The sequence below is a fragment of the Leptidea sinapis genome, chromosome Z (genome assembly GCF_905404315.1).
Source record: "Leptidea sinapis chromosome Z, ilLepSina1.1, whole genome shotgun sequence".
Taxonomy (NCBI): Eukaryota; Metazoa; Arthropoda; class Insecta; order Lepidoptera; family Pieridae; genus Leptidea; species Leptidea sinapis.
In genome coordinates, this window is record NC_066312.1 from 29975312 (window position 1) to 29997354 (window position 22043).

A 22043-nucleotide genomic window follows, 5' to 3' on the forward strand; every position below is an offset into this window, starting at 1 on the left:
CTAGTATCGGAATACTGGGTCTCGTTTACTCTAGCGATTGCTACTTCCGCAGCCATCTGGAAGTCAAGGCCAGACTGGCTTCCAAGGAACTGGGGGCAATCGACAGAGTTACTAAGTCATGTCAGCCCATATTTTAGCGCACTATAAGGTGAAGCTTCGGGAACATAATACGGAGTATTGCTGTCATCTCTGCTTTGGTACACCCCAGTACCAGGTCGAACCATTTGACAGCGTGCAACATTGAGCTGCTCGAATCGCCGGAGACCCAGTACTCTGTAAACGGTACAATCACCTGGTGCTGTGAAGAAATGTCATACCGCATTTATGGAGCCACAACCTGAGAGCTAAACAGGACATACCAAGATTTACGATCCATGCGTCACTCGGACGGAGGCCTCTGCCGTCCATTACGTGCGAATTAAATTTGTATATATATTTCCTGGTTTCAATCACTTAAATTCACACTTTTATCTATTGAATACTGAACCCGTTGTATGGGAGTAAAGATCAAGTATTATGAGTCTGAACTATCGTTTGCGCTTAATATGAAGGCTCCAATGTATCCTTAAAACACCGTTCCGTGCGTGGAAGAAAATTACTTGAAATCCGCAATAATGTACGAATATCGCAAATCATAATATGGTGACGTATCATAGTTTCATTTCAATTTTTTTAAATCTTTTCAGTTGCCAGTAAAGTCTGTTCTGATAGCAAATTCAGCAAATTCAGCGCCTGGATCAATTACACTCAACGCTCCCTACATATTTTGCTCAATAATTTTGTAAATATAAAAAAAAATCTTAGCCGGATTAATAAAAGGAAAATCGTAAAATAAAATTATGGTTACAATTATTGCGAAACTGAAATGGCAGTGGGCAGGGCACATATATATTGGTAGACCCCACAAGATCTACCAACCAGGATCTGGTCAAATTCTTCGGAATAGCTTGGACGAGGGCAGCGCAGGATCGATCGACGTGGAAATCTTTGGGGGAGGCCTTTGTCCAGCAGTCGACGTCCTACGGCTGATGACGATGATGATGATGGTTACAATGTTATTACATTATTATGGTACAATAAAACTTATTATTTAATTACTTGATGGGTGACCGCTCCATTCCCAATCTGTGACATCATTAAGAAAGTTATGATATAGTAATTTTTACCACACAACGTACGTGTTCTCACAATTCTTTTTAAGTTCCTAGCTAAACATTTGTTTTGAACATTTTCTGGCATCTTGTTGTAAAAGCATATGCATCGCCCCACAAAAGACTTACTAACTCGACTTAATTAGTAGTAGTACTAACATTTTCTACTTACTAGTACATATTTATTACAATGAGAAATTATTAGCTTCTCTTGAGTTTTTTAGTTGCTGTGAACAAACTCAAAGACTACTTTACCTTCATTAAAAATATTGTTTTACTTGTAGAATTGTATATAATCACCGAGTCTTGTGCCTTATTAAAAAGTACCTACGTTATTTGAAATAATACAAAAATAGGTATACATCATGGCAAACTTTAATATATAACACTTTGCTGTGAAGAAACGCAAGGCGTTAAATTTTTTACTAACTCAACCATATTACATCTGAGTGAAGTGGGACAAGCGATTATATAAAAATGAATTGCTGTTCGTTAGTCTCGCTAAAACTCGAGAATGGTTGGACAGATTTGGCTAATTTTGGTCTTGAATTATTTGTGGAAGTCCAGAGAAGGTTTAAAAGGTGAATTAATAGGAAAATGCTGCTAAATTAAATAAAAACAACAAATTTGTTTTTCCTTTGATGTGTCCATACATAATTTTTATGAGAGAATTTATTGACGCACGGTTTGACAGTTCTGCTGTGAAACAATTTCATAACGACAACAGGGTGCATATTTTACGAAGTAATTGTTGATGTTATGATGACAAAATCATATAAAAACATTATATTATTTATTATATACAGAACAACGTCTGTCGGGTCAGCTAGTATACAATAAAAATTATGTCTGAGTGGTATAAGACGAAGTGAAGTAAAAGCAAGCTCAGATGGATGTCAAGTCCTGTACGCTCTATAGATAGAGCTTTAGACTTTGCTCCGACTTATGTAAAAATTTGCTGAGTGTAAGATTAGTTTACCTCTGATTTCGTTTTAATAGTCACAGCAGCACACATTTGACAGCTGAAAATATACTGAGCTTAAGCTAAAAAAGCCCCAATGCAAAAGACAATTTCGTTTTATCACACTCAGCTAAGTATTACGTAAGTAAAGACTGAGCAAAGCCTAAGTACGCTCTATGTATCTCAGATCATACTTTTGCTGGGAATTGGAAATAATACTACAGATTAAATACAGTAGGTATGTATATATGGAATATAATATGGAAATAAATGGCCATCCAAAACGTAGAGATCTAAAGGATTATTAATAGCACCAACGACAAAATTGATTCATGACCCAGTGCTGATAATTCTTTTAAAACCATAAAAACAGTTATTATTCTTCTCTATCGTGAATCTTGCGCTTAGTATGTTTTGAATATGAATTAAAATGCGTCATTTCTGATGAAAGATCAATGCAATTATATTCAAATTCAAATTCAATTCATTGCACTACACACGCACTACATATTTAGTTTTCAGATAAAGCTGCTATTATTTGAATTATGTTCATAGTCCTAACGATTTCACTGCAGTGCATAATAAACAAAGAGAATTTAAACACTAAGATAATAAGTTAAAAAAATAAAATATCATGATAACTGCCAGATGTCAAGGACTAGTCAGTGTAAATTCAAAACAATTACATTAGATCTTAGATAAAGAAATCTCATAATTGCCAATTTTACAGAACAAAGAACTCAGATTGTAGTGCTCAATGATCAAAGTCAAAGTCAAATAAACTTTATTCAATTTATTCAAAATCAGCTTAGATTCTTATAGTCAAAGCTAAGCTTAATTGAATTAGGCTTAAAGTAAGCGGTTTTGAATAGTCACTACAGATATTTCTTTTAAATGACTGAATTTACTATAATATGTTCGAAAAAAGTTGAGCGTAGGGAGAAGAACATATAAACAACTCAACGGCCACTCTTTTCCATCAACTAGAGTATTTTACAATGGCTGTAAGATACGTAACAAATTAGTATGTAACGTGCTGCATCCAATATATGAATCGTATTTTAATAATATAATTTTTTTCTATTGATTTTATTTCTTGCATTTATATCTTTATTCTGAATGTATTCATTTATTCTATTATACACTTTACATTATTATTAGAAGCGAATTGCTTGATAGAATTCCTATGTCTTTTAAGTGATTTCTATGGGATTCTCTAGAATTCAGATTATAGATGTCCTAATAGCCCTTTTTTACAAAACAAATATTGTTTCGATATCAGTTGCTTTCCCCCATAGCAAAATTCCATATGACATAATGTTAGGAAAAATAACTGAGATAAATTAATCTCGATGTGTTATTATCAGTAAGATTTTTATTTCTTCTGATAGCAAAAGTAGCAGCACTGAGTTAAGACTAATAAGGACATATCACGAGAGCTAAATGTAATCTTGACGATAGACGGCGACAAAATCATGGTGTTAGACCATGTTAGACCAGACACCATTAAATAATAGAAAAGTAACACTCAAAGACCTTTGATTGTGTTCAAAATTCAACGCTGTCCAGGAAGCTATATCACTACGACATAGAAGGTACTGCGCTCCATCTCTGATTGCATATTTAAACAATAGAATTCAGAAGATCAATGCGAATCGTAGTAGTTCTCCTGGCACTCCTCTCAGTGTGGGTGTACCACAAGGGTCTATTCTTGGACCGTTCTTCTTCCTTACCGACATAAATGACCTTCCTAACCTTAAAGAAAAAAAATATAAGGTAGTATAGTTTGCGGATGAAACTTCACTGATATTGAAAAGAAACGCAGTTATGTAAGACCAAGTAAACGATATTCTAACTGACATCAAATACTGGCTTAGCGCTAATAATCTAGTATTAAATAGCAAGAAAATGAAACAGATAAAAATTACCGAAGCAAATGTCAAAAATGTAGATTGATGTATTTTCTTAAACGGAGAGATTCAGAAATACAATGAGACCTTATGTTATGAACACAAAATCCATTTTCGGAAAAATCTAATAACTACAAACTTTACTGAAATTTAAGTATGGGCTAAAAGGTTCCGTAATTAACTCTAGTTACAGCTTATCTAAGCCCAAAGATTTCCACGATGATCAGTCCTGCACTACCCTCATCCAACTTATTCCGGCGATCGGTCGCCATCTGAGGACTTTACTGTCCCAAGGGTCATCTGTGTGTTAAGCTATGTGCCGTTGCCCACTGCCACTTCAGTTTTGCAATAATCGGAGCTTTGTCATTGACTTTGGTTTTCCTACCGATCCGCGAATTTCTGATACAATCTCGCAAGAAAACTTCGCGCACAGTCCTCTCCATTGCCTTTTGAGCGACCATGAGATTTACCATAAGGCAGATAATTATTTTGAGAGAATCCCTTAGAATTACAAATGGAAGTACGCAAACGTACAGTGTTTCGTACTTTTAAAAGTTTTAACCAACTTATTAATAAAATAAGGCTGTGATTGTCTTTAGTTAATATACTTTGCTAATGGCAATTCTAAACAAACCATTTTCGTATTTCCAGTAACATTCAGAATAATTATATCAATTCTAAGAGAAGCAATAATTGTGGCTTTCAGAACTGTAATTAAATCTAAACGTAGAAGTTGTTCGGGGATTTTCATGATTAATGTAAATTGATTTGTTTTTGTTTAAAGCTAATTTATAGATTGAGAATAATGAGTCTGTGTTTTGTTAATAAATAAAACAAATGAATATAATAGTTAAAAAAAAGTGGAAAATAATTTTCAGTAAGCATATACTACGAATAGTGTAATTATGAAACAAAATAGTGTTTTTTTTTGATGTCACTTTATATGTTTTCTTGAAAGTGGAAATTGTGTCCAAGATAGATGGATAGATTTAGGTTAAGCTAATAGTATAAAGAGTTTAAAAAAATCTTATATTTCTTGTAATTTTGAATTACATTTCAATTAATTTACATTTTGCATTTAATTGCAATTCTTGTTATTCAGCTAATTCCTTAAAGGCCGGCAACGCTCTTGTGATTCCTCTGGTGTTGCAAGAGAATGTGGGCGGCGGTGATCACTTAACAACAGGCTATTCCATAAAAGAAAAATACAAAGCTTAGCAATAGGTAGTTTGCTTTATTTCTAAGGTTTAGTATTATTTGTTCAGTTTTTCATTATTTTACAGGAACCCTAGTGGGTGAAGGCCTCCAATATATTCCAGCTATTCTCTTTACTTCATTCTCCCATCTTGCCTCTATTCCTCTGTTCTGTTTTTCTCTAAACGCGTAATTTCTAGTTCGACAATGACCGCTGGAGTTGCTACTCTATTCAGTCAGCACCATAATAGAATTTGTAAACATCTATATGATCAAATCATGTTTCAGACCATTCGTAGGTCCTCAGTGTGAGTGCGCGATTACATCCCGTCTCGCACTACGTATTTGCGCTCATAGTGCGTGACTTGACAAAACGGGAGGTGCACGGGTGCGACCGTGGTTATAGACTAGTCTGTACCAATTACTGACACTAATAAAGCTGATTAAAATAAATAAATAAAGTCTCACGATAGTTTTAATAATTTAATCATTATAAACATCCTCTAAATTACCCGAGGGTCCTCTTAAGTTGGTTGTTTAGTGGTAATAACCTCTTCAAAAGTATATACTATATTTATATATTTCACCAGTGGAAGGCTCCTTTGCACAGGATGACGGCTAGATTATGGGTACCACAACGGCGCCTATGTCTGCCGTGAAGCAGTAATGTGTAAGCATTACTGTGTTTCGGTCTGAAGGGCGCCAAAGCAAGTGAAATTACTGGACAAATGAGACATAACATGTTATGTCTCAATATGATGAGCGCAGTTGTAGTGCCATTCAGAATTTTTGGGGTTTTTCAAGTATCCTGAGCGGCACTGCATTGTAATGGGCAGGGCGTATCAATAACCATCATCGGAACATCATGCTCGTCTTGTCCCTTATTTTCATTAAAAAAAATACTATTACAATGAATAAATCATTTCCATATAAAGACACTATTACAAAAAACGGCATGCTTGCTCCCAAAATTAATTAAGTAATAATTGTTTTGACTTATAATATATATTTATAAATTTTATGTACGATATATTTGATAGGTCTGAGAATAGGTTGTCATCAATTTTTTATTCCCCAATTTTTTAATTATTTTTATATATATGGCAATACAACATTTGCTGGGTCAGCTAGTACACGGGGCACACTAAAAGTTTTGCACTACTAGATAATCAGAATTATTTGAATTTAGATTCTTAGCCACATCATTTTCGTTGAAGGCCGCCCTTCACGAAATTCGACATATAAAATAACCCCACCTCTCCCAAATTCAGCAAACCATCGCCTCACGGTGCCCAAGCAAGGTGCTTCTCAAAACCATTTTGAAGACGACCGCCTAGTCGTGCGGAGAGAGAGAACTTTTAAAATCATAAAAATATCATCGCTTTAAAATCATTTCGACTTAATTCCATTTTCGTTGCGTACGTAGAACTTTGATGTGTGATAAAAAACAATTGAGAAATGATTTCCCGCCAAATGTTTTTTTACTAAGATAGTTGCAACAGCCCCATGTATAGTAAAGGTCAGTGGGTACTTGGTAAGCCAATCATCGTTCGTAGTTTTAATACTATGACGCTTCGTTTATTATGGAACTAGGTGTTAGTCTTTCTGTTAACTATTTCAATATACAAAAAACTGTGTGTCATCATCATCAGCCGGAACTCGGAAGACGTCCGCTGTTTGTAAATAACACGACACAATTAATGAAAACTTCGTGCAGGCCAGGTTAATAATATAGAATTAAATTATTTTATGTCCTATATTCATAAACGAACCACATTTAATGACTGAGGTAAATTTCGCGCTGATTGGTCGAGATGCCTCGACTTTACCAGAACGAGCGAAGCATTTAAAGAAGTTTTCACTAAAAAACAAACAACAAATCTTTTCAATCATTCATTTATTTAATACACATGCTTTATTTACAAAAAAATATAACTTAAAACCAAATAGGCGCGCGTTCGTATCACAGTATATCAATGAATATAAGCACTAAGCTAAAACTAACGAAATTATGAAGAGAAGAACAAAATCGCACATTTCAATGGGAAAAATATTAATATCATACAAACAATAGGTTAGACAATCACATATCACTTTCATAAACTCATTTCGAGAACATTCACGACATTCAGTGCTCTAAAATATTTTTTAATACAAGGAATGACGACATGACATATTATCATTCGCAGTCTGATAGCGGAACAGCAATAGTGTACTTAAAGATAGTGTAAAAATTGTTGAAACAACACTATTACAGCCAAACTTGCCATTACCATACATTGGTGGAATTGAAATCGTGACACGGGCCTCAGTAGTGATAACCTCCACCGGTGCCGCCAGTCCCAGTACCGGCACCTCCAAAACTGCCGCTTCCAGAGCCGCCATTACCGCTACCACTGCCGCCAAACCCTCCTGCGCCTTTGAAGCCACCTGCACCGCCCGCTCCACCTCCAAAACCACCGCCGGTTCCGCTGCCGGAACCAAAACCACTACCGCCGCCACTGGCACCACCGAAACCAGATCCGCTGCCTTTCCCAAATCCGCTTCCGCTTCCGCTTCCAGATCCGCCATTATAAGCACCCTCGCTGTAAATAACAATATGTATATACTATCCATACGTAATAACTTCTTTATTTTCCTTCCGGACGACCCGGTTAGTCGGCAACGTAAATTTTTTGCTGAAACCAAAAAAGGCCTTGATTCTTTCTACTATAGTCGAGGCATCGTCAGGACTGCTGACTCGCAGAACTCAATTCAACACGTAATTCAATAGATTTTCAGCATAAACAGTTAGTTTCTCTTGTCTACTACTACAACTAACTATGTATTTCTTTTGTCTTACAATTTTACTACTTACGTATTACTTTACTTATATAAAAAGGAATCATATTATATTTATATAAAGATATATTGTTATAACAATAACAATACACTGTACTGTCAACACAAACATACAAAATGTTTTTTTTTGTTTAATTCGATAAATAACAGATGATTACTGTATATATTTGAATGTTTATACAGAACACATGCGATTTTTTTATAATATTCTTCGAAAAACTTAGACTGATTTCATCTTAATGTTATAAACAGTAACGTTAGATTGGAATCATGGTTATAATAATCTAAAACGACGCGGAAAACGTCGTGGACTGTCGTAATAGTAACAAAATCGAAATGTAAATGTGAAAGTTCAACGGACACAGTTTAAAAATAAATATTTAAAAGGTAAATATAAAAAAAATATATTTCAAAAAAAAATGTTGTTTAAAAATATTAGATAATAAAATATTTCCAAAAAGATAAAAATAAACCAATTCTTTACTTCTTTATAATTTTTTTAAATATAATGTAATAAAAAACCTGGGTCAGGGGGATCGAACCTCTCTCGGGAACCAGAGCTTAAATCTGGCGCCTTACACCGCGCGGCCACACTGAGTTGAAAGCAGTAGTTGATATTAATGTCACAACTTCATTCCTACTACAATGCCATTTTTAAATTAATAAAAAGATTAAATAAAAGTTCATTTTAAAAATGTGAAAAAAACTTACGATGATGGATTACGTTTGTTGAACTCGATGGATTGAAGGATTGCATCTGGGATTGGTGGAGGTGTTGGAAGATGAGCTCCAACTGGATGGAAGCCGTTCTCATCAGCGGTGTACGTCAGGGAGATCTGTTCTCCTTCAGGGGTGCGGTATGAGAAGCCACCTTCTGCTGTCACTGCTGGACCCTCAGGACCCTGGGCACGGGGAGCACCACTCTCCTGAGCTTGGATTCCATTGCCGGTTTCGTAGCTGTTAAAGATATTTCATTATAATTAAGGCAAGCAATGTAACTTGACGGTTATATTAAGATCTTGACTACCTAATACTTAAGTCGCAATTAGACAATCTAAATTATAAGTAAAATTTGTATATCTTTTAGTATGAGTATTGTATGACGTAGGTATATTGTTTACAGCGTCGACATTATAATGGGAATCTAAAAATATAAGTAAAAGCGTTGCATTAAGTAATGCGTCGAATAAACGAACCGTCGTCATTAGTGGGAGGCTCCTTTGCACCGGATGCCGGCTAGATTATGGGTACCACAACGGTGCCTATTTCTGTCGTGAAGCAGTAATATGTAAGCATTATTGTGTTTCGGTCTGAAGGTCGCCGTAGCTAGTGAAATTACTGTGCATATGAGACTTAACAACTTATGATAACGAGCGCAGTTGTATTGCTGCTCAGAATTTTTAAGGATTTTCAAGAATCCTGAGCGGCACTGCATTGTAATGGGCAGGGCGTGTCAATTACAATCAGCTGAAAATCTGCTCGTCTCTTCCCTTATTTTCATAAAAAAATTGATTCATGACCTATTTTGCTGATAATTGTTTTAAACTCATAAAAACAGGTTTCTATATGAAAAAGATATTGTGATAGGAACTAAATATGTCATAATGATAAAATAAAATATTACGATTTTTTTCCAGATAACGATGACTATTTATTGAATAAACATTTATTTTCATTAAATACAAAAATTTACTACTTAATTCGATTAATCAGTGACTTCGGTAATAGTTATATTCGATGTTGCCTCTGAGAATGGTATTACTGTGACAAGGCGACGCGTCGCCACGGCACGCCAGAAATCGGTTTTACGTGCGGCTATAGATGTTTCACATCAAAAAAATGTGCACTTTATTACGTTGATTCTTGAAGCATAAATAACATGGAAAACGAACGAAATTAATTCAAAATGTTAAAATACTTCAGAGTATTATATGTTCCTTCGCAGCCATTCGGAAGTTCATCGATACTTCCTCGCTTCATCTTAAATCGTAGGTACTGTCTTCGCAGCTGATACTAATTACTTCAGCTGATTGCTGATGCTGTGCAGAAGATGTGCGTGGTAATAATATTAGGACAATAAGTGCAATTAGGTTTAATTGCTTACTAAAAGTTACACGAGTAATGTTGCAAGTTAATTACAGAATTAAATAGCAATTTAATCAATCACAGCAAACAGAGTGGACATTAAGCTCCGCTAGGGTAGCTGCGGTTGGCAGCATGTCGACACCGCAGATAAGACCACACGTCTAGAGAGAGCTATGCGATAATTTTCGAAGCTAGTAAGCACTATGTATTGTGTCTATAAGATGTGCAGCGCCTCTCACGCCAATAATACAAAATTGTACAAATAGCGCTTTTATAATAATAATTTATTTAAAAAAGTTACGCAGACTCAAAGAATGTAATTATTACCTACTTAAAATTATGTTAGCTTCATTATAATTTTAAATTAGAGAATAAAATAAAACAATATAGAATATCTCAAGTTATATATACATATATATATATATATATGTTTATTATCGGTTATGCTTATAGTTATTAAATCATTGTATTTGTTGGATACGTTTTCCAATTATGATAGTAATCACGACAATCATGTTCACAAATCATCCTTACACAAACAATAAATTCAAGCTCTAAAGGTTGATGCATCCAATATAGGATAATCTATATTTATTTATTATTATTTGTTTTATGAAATATTTTATATTTAAAAAGATTTTAACTTGGAACACGATTTATATATTTGGTGCAGCACTCAACAAACTAATTTGTTTTGTATATTTCAGCCATTGCAAAGTATTCTCTTAAAATATATAATGATGGATTTAGTAAATTAAAACCAAAATTTATAGTGGCGATTCAAAAGCGCTTATTTAAAGCCCAATTGAATAAAACTTATTTAAATTTGACTGTAAGTTGAATCTAAGCTGCCTTCAATCATTCCGAGGATACTAGATACCAGTGCTCGCACGGCGCACCCGGCGTACGAGGGACGCGTACCTCACTCACATATTTTATGCTGCATACTTCAAAGAGTAGCTAGTGCGTTTATTATTTATTTCTTCATGGGCTCTGCTTGTTTCGTACAAAATAAAATCATTAGATTAAACACGATATATTGATTAAATAGTAGTCTGAAGTCTTAGTGAACTGAAATAAATCGTATTTAAATATAAATTACTAAATATTGGTTTATGTAGTAAAAAATTGTTATAAATATCTAATTTTATTGTATTTCTGCGGTTTTTTGCGGTGTTTGCTTTTCCGAAATATATTACATGTAACAAAGTCTTTACTTAGACTTTGTTTGTTAATCGTTGAATTTCTTTTATGATTGCATTTATAATAATTTAAACAAAATTTACTTTCGATGGAATAGAAACAAGACATTTGGATGATAAGATGGATTCAATTATTCAGATTTATAATTCAGATTTCACGTGAAATTTATTAAGTAACAGCAGTGGTGAACATTCACGTCATAATTTAAATTTTAAAGCATAGCTTACACTGGATGCAAGAACTTCAAACATGGTGGTGCATCTACATTGTACACTGATTTACGAAATGTATACATCATAGCTGCGTAGTTCAGTGAATAATATTGTTACTGACACACTCAGAATATGATTTGAATAAATATTACTTATATAGATATATTTGAATATATTAAGTGGGTTTCATTGTCAACTAAATGTCCCTTTATTCGTTTGGATTGTTGATAAAACAATTATTACTTCTGTGGACGGTAATGACGTGTTACACGTGAGTTGTATGTTCTCTGATTGGCCACCTTCAACAAGTGGAAGAGTGTGTATTTAAGGTTGGAATTTAAAAAACAGAACTAAGCATTTGCCTGAAATGCTCATCCAAAGCTATAGTTGACATCAAAACTTTTGATTAGGATATTTTGAGATGTTGGTATATTTCATATAATGAAACATTGAAATAAGCCTCAAAGATTATTTTTTACCATCACAATATGACATAATAGTTTGTTGTAAAAATAAGAAAAAATATGAGTCGAATTGAACTAAAACTGATACTTTATAGTTAAGAGATTTTCAATAACAAAAAATGGTACCGAATGCGCGAAACTCAAACTTTGGGTTTCAATGGCGGAAAGCCTTCGGGGGGAGGACTCAACAAGTCACGAGTATCATACCTAAACAAGAAATATTTTAATTTGCAATGTGATTAATTCGAAGACACTGGAAGTTATTTTTTATCGTTTTAATGACTATCAGGTTAAATCAAATCAAATCAATTGCATCACTACCTTGCTAACATATGACTGCCAAACTTGAACACTCAATAAACACCAGACGAAGTGACTCAAAGTGACCGAAAGGAATATGAAAAAAAGCTTACTAAGTATAAGCCTAACAAACAAAATAAAGAAGTATAATAATATAGAAGAAGATGAAGCAGTATAACTACAAAATGGTATCCATTAGATGGCAAAAGAAGAAGAGGAAGACCTGGTACGAGATGGAGAGACAAGATGATTAATTAGAAAGGAGTCACAGGTCGTTTAATTTCACGTATAAGTTATAGACAGCACTGATATATTGCAAAAAGTATTTCGGTGACGGTGACTATGTATTATATATTTATGATTTTTTATTTATCGCGTGTGCCAGTCATGAGCATGTCGGTGAGGCTAACCAATAAGATATTCCCCTAACAAAAAGTGCCCAACGCGCCTAAAAAACTTTTCTATTAAAAAATTTAATTATCCTTACCTGAAGCGGTAAGTTCCGTCACCATTGTTTTCGTTTTCATACTTCAGTATGGGAATGTTAGCTCCGCTTCCAGTTCCGCCAAAGTTTCCGCCTCCGCTGTTTCCTCCAAAGCCAGCTGATCCTCCGCCCAAGCCGCCTAAGCCGCCATTACCACCGAATCCGCCACCTAGGTGAACAACAACATTATCTGTGCATCTCGCCGCAGTGGAATACTCCTGTCACTTCCCCATTTTACATCACATTAGTACAGTTAGCATACAAATTACGTACGGAGGCGGGCTCGCCGCGCTCGAACGTGCCGCGGGGCAAACCGCTCGCTGTCGGTTTTGAAACCGCGTCAAAGAAGCTTCCTTCGTTCATTCGCACGCATTTGTGACGGTTGTAGTTTTGGTGTATTGGCTCTCGCGGTCGAAAACTTAAAAATGGACATTTGACAATGTAATTGGCTGTCACTCACAAAACACACTAAATCGGTATTGCAGGCTAGTATCTCCAGGTGCCAGAAATCTTAAAGTTAATGCAAATTTGGTTTACACGAATGAACTGGTATGTCTAGGCTTCATTGGCTCGCGCGGCAAATGAACATGGACTCTGGGCTGCCGCGCGTAATTTGTACGCACTCTTACATTCGTCAATATAACAAAATTATTGACACATTTTTAAACACTTGCCCAAATTAGGCATATAGCCTGCCATATTGTTTAACGTTCCAGGTTAAATGTCTAAAAATTTCTAACGAAAAATATAGAAGCTGAAAATAAGTATTGTGAGTTCCAATGAATTAAATAAGTCTTCCGATGAGCTGTTGCACCTGCTTCCTGCCGCCCAATTCCACCTTTGCGCGACACGGCACAAGTTAGGATATTATCCCCACCATCTGGATGTATGGCGGTCCTCCACAATGCGGTATTCTTAGAGCTTTTTTCCACTACAAAGCTGTGGAATGAGCTTCATTGTGCGGTGTTTCCGGGCACGATACGACATGGGTACCTGCAAAAACAGCGGGTACACCTTCCTTAAAGGCAGCAACACTGTATATTCCCCCAATCAAACCGTCTCGACGGCTTTGGAGGACAATATATATTTCTTAGATCATTTATACGTCTACATAGACTGTGACAGCTGTGAAAACGACGAAAATTTAGGTTGACAGTTAACCTCTATTTTGAGCAATGCACTCATACAAACAATAAGTGACGTACAAATCGCGAGTGTAAGACGTAGCTTGTCACGCACACTAAAGTAATAAACCTGGCCTGTTTTCGGTTGTCTAGCAGCGAGAGGATCTATCTAGGCCTATGAAGTATCTAAGGTATATTTATCAAAATCTATATAATATTTTTAGTAAATAAAAAAAAGGTGGACGTTTTGCTCGCTTTATGGAAAAAATTTCGTAGAAATAAATATATTAAGTAAAAAAATATTAATACCTCCGCTCCCGCCGCCGAATCCACCACCTAGGCCTGAATTACCACCGCCACCACCACCGCTACCTCCAGATCCACCCCCAAAACCACCAGGTCTTGGTGGTAAATACTGGGGTTCAAGACGACCGCACGAGGCTAGCGCCACCATGGCCGATAACAACAGTGCCTGTAATAAATACCATTAATTGAGATGAAGGTTATGGACATATTGTGGTTAATTTGACCTTTGACCCAACCACACCACCTTTCCCACTTGTATCTGCAACTTATTTGTCGCGAAGATTTTCTACTTAGTATGGTATGAGTCAACAGAACATCAAAAAAAAAATATTGAAGTAGGCGTTACTTTGCGGAAATCCATAATTATTATACAAATGATTTGAGTTTTATTTAGTGTTAATTCCGCCAATATTTGTCTTTAAACAATTTGACACGTGCTTCGCCTCCACACGAGGCATCCTCAGGACGTGTTGCCTCGCCAAAATTCGTGTCGAATTGTTTAAAGACAAATATTGGCGGAATTAACACTAAAGAAAACTCAAATCATTTGTAAAACAGAAAATCAGATAGATAGAAATAAGTACAACCATCTGCATTTGCTTATCTGCATTTTTTCTTATAATAAATCTTAATAACAGTTAAAAGATAATTTTGTAATGATTTTTACCGAACCTACTAACATAATACAATATACAGGAGGTCAATAGGTCGCTACTTGCGACGTATCGAACAATTGAAACGCATCATTTTCGTTATTCCTTCATTTAATCCGGGGTAGCTTCTTAAATACAGGCTTGATTTTAATTCAAATTCAAATTCAATTATTTTTATTCACTTATTGAAAGTCAAAAAATACCACCCATTCCAAAATGAATGCCTCAGACCTGAGAAGAATGGGCGCAACAAACTCAGCGGGCTTTTTTTTTCATCGAATAAATATGTTTACAAAGTAATATTGTACAATTAAACTTATTATTTAACAGCCTGAGGGCGGTCACTCCATTCCCAATCTGTGGTATCATATAAAGTCATTTATGTTATAGTAACCTTTACCACGCAATGAATTCGGTATCAGTTTAAAGTTAAGAATTGAACCTTTAAAATGATGTTATTTTTATGATAATTAAAAAATTTTTAAGTAAGAAAATTGGCGGGTACATGAAGTAAATAATTCCAAACTTTTTCTCACGACTGTATTAAAAATTATTAGTTCGTAAGTACCGCCATTAGTATAAACAGTGTCAACAATTATTGTGAATAGGGCTATGTAGTTATGTTCTGAGGTACTAATGTAATTTGAGCCAATATAGCATCTAAAACTAATATAAGTTAAATTAATTACTATTTAAATTATGTTACTTTTGTTTAAAATTTATATATTTAGTTATTGGATCGATATACAAAGAAAACAGAATCGATTTGATACTGTCTGTCCTAATGCTTTAAAAAGTAATATTTACACGGAAAGCCATATAGTTTAATAATTAAAATGTTATAAGATTATGAATATATATATGTCGGGTCCGCTAGTATATATATATATATATATACTAGCGGACCCGACAGACGTTGTCCTGTACACACGTCTTAAATTTAAAAAATGGGTCCAGCCGTTAGGAGGAGTTCACTAACATACACACGGGCAGGAGAAATATACATGGACTGCATTGACAATTTAAACCAATCTCAAATTCACTAAAATACACAGGAAATCATCAAAATTGGTCCAGCCGTTTTGGAGGTAGCTCAATTGTGAATCTTAACCATCCTCGAATCCACTTGAACATCCACAAAAAAATTCATTCAAATCGATCCAGCCGTTTTGGAGGAGTTCACTGTCAACACACGTACAGAAGAATTATATATATTACTAGCTGACCCAGCAAACGTTGTATTGCCGATATTAAAATCGCGATACAAAACTAACTGTTGATCGTAGATGGGTGAAAATTTGAATTTGTATGTATTTTTTAATGCTGACCCAAACAAATTAAAAAAAAATGCAAAAAAAATTAAAAAAAAAAAATTGGCGTGGACCACCCTTAACATTTAGGGGGATGAAAAATAGATGTTGTCCGACTCTCAGACCTACCCAATATGCACTCAAAATTTCATGAGAATCGGTCAAGGTGTTTCGAAGGAGTTTAACTACAAACACCGCGACATGATATACTAGCTGACCCGACAGACGACTAGACAACTCTTGCGGGTGGAATTTCGTAAAATCCGTTCTTAGCTGACCTCTACTCGGTGAAAAGAATATTCCTACCAAATTTAAAGTCTAGTCTAGTCAGTTCTAATGGTTCCAGAAATATCGTGATGAGTGACTATATACGTGGAAATCTCATATATATAGTTAAATATAAGATAATTTTAAACTTGGTATATAATAATCATTATAGAAACTTAATAATGAGTTCATCAGTCAATGAGATCGTGAGAACTCTCATTTATAAGTCAATAAAGCCCATCTATTCCTCGCTCCCATAAACCTAGTAATGATTCGCTAAGTCGTGATATGCCATTATACAGTAAATGAATTTATATTATGCTTCTAACTTTCAAGAGGTATTGGGTTATTTATCAGCGCTGGAAGACGTAACAACTTCTTTATTGGTTGTGATAACTCGTGTGGGTTTCAGGTATGGTCTGTATAAGACTCTTGATTGCATACTACCAAAAGGCTTAAGTACCTTTAACTTTTGCTTAGGTTACTAAGGCTGAGATGTATAGAGCTTACTTGTCACTCTGAGATATAAGATGTCAAGTCTCATTTGCCCAGTAATTTCATTAGCTACTAGCCCTTCAGATCGAACTCATTACTGCTTCACGCAAGAAATAGACGCCGATGTGGTACCCATAATCAGGCTGGCATTGGTAAAATATTATGCTTATCTTACACTTAGCTAAGTTTTACGTAAGTATAGTCTGAGCAAAGTCTAAGTACGCTCTATAGATCTCAGCCACAGCCTTAACCTACCAAAACTTTTTGAATTCAACTTTAATTAGAATATTTTATGTTTTTATGTCATAAGTTTGTTTCCGAATTTCTAATTTGTTTTTATCTCTACGTCACTACATATTATAAAACAATGTCCTAGGTTGCTTCTGTCCGTCTGTCTGTTCGCGATAAACTCAAAAACTACTACACCGATTGTCATGTTGTTTTCACCAACGGATAACGTGATTCTCGAGGAAGATTTTAGTATATAATGTGTTTAGATTTTGTAAATATTTTCGGATACATTAAGGATATTAGCAATCTGGGATCTTACAACGAAAACGCTGTCTAAAGACTAAATAAACCCATTGAGATATAACAAAATAATGTAAGGTGGAATTGTGTATCTTATATAGTTCTACAGAAAACTCCGCGATGGCTTTATATGTCTACTATATCTATTTTAATACTTTTAAAAATTGCCAATTATAAAGAGGTAATATAAAAACTGTTTAAACGATATTAATCCTTATCACTTTATTTACTACATATCTTAAAATCACTTATTTCCGATGGCTTTTGACTTATATATTTTTTTGCGTTATTCCCGAATACTTGGCTACATTATTTTTTTCTATTTACAGAACAGTGTCTGTCAGGTCAGCTAGTAATATATAGTGTAATAACCCCATATATTATGGATATTTATATATATTCAAAGGAAGCAGATATGTTTTTGCTCGTTTATAATTCTAAATAAAGTTTTTCCCGCAACAAGAAAACGTGATACCATTCTGTGACAAATATATAACAGTAGATTTTCTTCGGCTGTTCTGAGATTATAATATGTATGCCACTTGGCCCGTGGGACCCACAGAATAACTATTAGGGCCACTGGTAACACAAGCGCTGGCAGCAATTTCGGTCAACGGATCAGCGAACCAGGAGGTGGGTAGGAACCCAACACGGAAATGCTGCCAGTATTCTTGGTACACTTCCCCATAATGATAGTTTTATTGTAATGTAATCATAGTATTGTAAATATGTTTATAATTGTAATATTCAATTTTGGATCAATATCAACAAGAAAGAGTCTGGATAACATATAAGTTTTAATCGAAATATTTTTATTCAAAATAGGATGTGACATCACTTATTAAAAGTCAAAAACTATCACCCATTCCAAAACGAATGCCTCATACCTGAGAAGAATGGTTGCAACAAACACAGCGGGCAATTTTTTTCATTGCAAAATATGGTTACAACGTAACAGTACAATAAAACTTATTATTTAATAGCCTGATTGTGGTCGCTCCATTTCCAATATATGGTGTCATTAAGAAAGTCATTTATGTTATAGTAACCTTTACCACACAAACGTTTTTAAACAATTGTTTTCAATTACGTAATACATTTGTTTTGAACATTTTCTGGGATTTTGTTGTAAAAACATATACATTGCCCCACAAAAGACTTACTAACCCGACTTAGCCGAGAAGTAGGCATTATAAGTTTATGCCTGTAAGCTAAAGTATATTATCACGCAAGATATACTATAGAATTTCTATTAGTAACCATAGTCCCGGTAATTATAGGGCCCACGCACACGACACCGTGGATAAATGAAAGGGTCTTTTTGCAGAACAGTAATCAGACGCCTGGCAATTTCAACATCTAATGCTTGGGCATCAATTATTATATATCTGTCGATTTATTATGAAGCCCTGGTTCCCCAGTGACTTGATTCTATACGTTTTGATTTTCAACGGGATACAAGTGAAAACTCTAATCAAGACAAGATTTAATACGAATTACAAAATTTTTCAAAGAAAACAACTTGTAAATATCGATTTTAATTTAACTTTGAACACGACTCATATTAACATATTTAGTATTTACTCATTTTCTTTGCAAATCCGACTACCACGAATTTTTCGGGTTAATATACCTAATATAGCCTTATAATATTTACAAATAATGTGGCTTTGTGTGGCAGCAGAGTTTTCAAAATCTGAGAGTTGAAAACATACTAAGCGGTGGATGCGTCACTCGGACGATTGGCTCAGTTGGTAAGAGCGCTCAAACCGAACCGATTAAATCTCAGAAGTGACGGACTTAGAGACTTAAAAATAACAAACTGTTTTCAAAATCGATTCAGTAGATCCATACATTACCCCCTACAACCTCACAAACTTACTATTTATAATATTAGTATAGAAAACATCGCTTACCCAGCTTGAATACATATTTCCTTATTCTATTTGTACAGGAGTGCTTACTCCTCGATGAGCCGACTTGCGAATACAACCAAGTAGGATGTGCTCGGTTTTATATGGAACGAGTTTGCCCTTTCGCGGTTGCTTCACCTTGTACGTGTTACTGTCGAAGTGAATCCGTGCTTCAGGCTCTGCCTTAGGACTATCTAGACATCGAGGCGAAGCTATTGGCGAAGAGAAAAACGGAGTAGATACAATTTATACAGCACATGATGACCTAAAATCTGAATTTATTTAAATTTATTTATGTCAGTAAATAGTATACAACTACGTCATTCCTCTATACTTAAACGAGGCTCCCATGTAAAATTCTCGTGTCCGTGTGTGTATGAAAATTGTGTGCATATCGGGTAGGTCTGACAATCAGCCAACTTTTATATTTCATACCCCTAAATGATAAGGGTGACCCATGTACTACCTATTACCGTGAGTAATATATATTTTCGCCCTTCAACGTTCTACAACTATTTTTGTATCGCGATTTTAATATTATTCTGTTCCATCCACCAATCCGCTATAGGGTTGCAAGATGGCAATCGAATACATTAATAATTATTGTAGTAAGATATATTTGGTAGGTCTGAGAATCGTGCTCTATTTTTTATACCCATGTATAGGGTGGTTTTTTGAGAAGGGCGGTGATGGCCAAGTCGGAAACTACGAGACTTAGAGGAAAGTAATTAAAGAAGTCATGCCCTCGATTTATAAGAAACCAGTAACTGCATATTTAGTTTTTTCAAATTTCTTAAACTTTTGAAGGAAAAAAACCGGAATGATTTAAAAAAAAAATTCACCTGTCATATTCCACCAATGGACTTTGTTGCTAATAAGCATAAAACTTTGCAAAATCTAAAATAAACATCCATGACTCGGAAACAAACATCCATATTCATCATATAAATGATTGCATCACCGGGATTCAAACCCGGGACCTCTGGCTTAGTAGTGAGGGTCACAAACTAATGGGCTATTGACGACATTGCTATAAAATTTCTCTCAAGTCGATAAAGAGGTTTCACTTCAAAAAATTCGCTTATATAGATTATTCTCGAAGCTTTGACGCACTTGCTAATCCTACAACCGGGTATTGGAAATATTTTAAATTTATGCCCTTACACAATCTGTGTAGAGCATTTTAACTTCCGGCTAAGAAAAAATACAATATTCAAAATTTATTTTAAAAGGAAATCAATTAATGAAGCAACGTTGGAATTCTAAAAATAGTCATATATTGACGACATTGCTATAAAATTTCTCTCAAGTCGATAAAGAGGTTTCACTTCAAAAAATTCGCTTATATACATTATTCTCGAAGCTTTGACGCACTTGCTAATCCTACAACCGGGTATTGGAAATATTTTAAATTTATGCCCTTACACAATCTGTGTAGAGCATTTTAACTTCCGGCTAAGAAAAAATACAATATTCAAAATTTATTTTAAAAGGAAATCAATTAATGAAGCAACGTTGGAATTCTAAAAATAGTCATATATTGACGACATTGCTATAAAATTTCTCTCAAGTCGATAAAGAGGTTTCACTTCAAAAAATTCGCTTATATACATTATTCTCGAAGCTTTGACGCACTTGCTAATCCTACAACCGGGTATTGGAAATATTTTAAATTTATGCCCTTACACAATCTGTGTAGAGCATTTTAACTTCCGGCTAAGAAAAAATACAATATTCAAAATTTATTTTAAAAGGAAATCAATTAATGAAGCAACGTTGGAATTCTAAAAATAGTCATAAACCATCTAGGATAAATTTCGCATCGAATGGTGGTAGTTTCGTGACGATACGATCAGTGGTTTAGGCGTGAAAGAGCCTCAAACAAAGTCCATTTTCATTATATATAATAATAGCTGCCCCGACAGACTTTGTTCTGAAGATAATAAAAAAAATACTGTTTTATAGGAATTTGCTAATAATATTTCACATCAAGAACATCAAGAACTATTTCGTTAAAAGTGCTCCCTGTTGTTATACTGAAATTGTTCCACAGCGGAACTGTCAAACCGTGCGTCACTAAATTCTCTCATAGAAAAAAAAGGCCATACAACTTAACTTACAAAATACATATTGTCCTCATCGCTATAAGTACTTTCTAAGTATGTGCGGATATAGACGTAACAACTGTACTAAGAATAAATCAACCCCAACAAATTTCCCCTAGTTTAAAAGCTCTCTGCAACCATTACCGCTTGTTAAAAGTTTCGCTGCATACACTCAAGTTCTCAGTAACTTGCAAACTAAGTAAAATTTTGTTTACTTCTGTCCGACATGCACTAACATGTCTTCATGATGTTGAAATTAACTTGTCAAACGAAACGGGAACTTATGCAAACACCTTCTGAAGCAAAGATGAAGGTTACGACTACATAACAAATTAGGTTGATACTGCTACAATTTAGACTTTAGATGAAAGTGATTTTATATCGAATTTGAAATAAAAATGTTATGGATTTGTATTTGAATCTGCCCCCTTTCACCAGGAGACTACAGTGGCGCAACCGTGGTGATCCGGTGAAATATAGCTCACTGTTATAACCAACAAATATATATTGTTAACTTAGAATACTAGTACAATT

At 34.8% G+C, this 22043-nt stretch overlaps 1 protein-coding gene across 1 annotated transcript; it reads right to left on the minus strand.

Moving 5' to 3' along the window:
* Positions 1–7134: 7134 nt before the first annotated feature.
* On the minus strand, positions 7135–19475 carry LOC126978639 (pupal cuticle protein 20-like). Its single transcript, XM_050827632.1, has 5 exons — positions 19408–19475; positions 14239–14401; positions 12809–12974; positions 8769–9014; positions 7135–7801 (listed from the first exon to the last, which is right to left on the minus strand). Exons 1-5 carry the CDS (start codon positions 19420–19422, stop codon positions 7525–7527), a joined length of 867 nt encoding a protein of 288 aa, XP_050683589.1. The 5' UTR covers positions 19423–19475; the 3' UTR covers positions 7135–7524.
* Positions 19476–22043: the final 2568 nt, after the last annotated feature.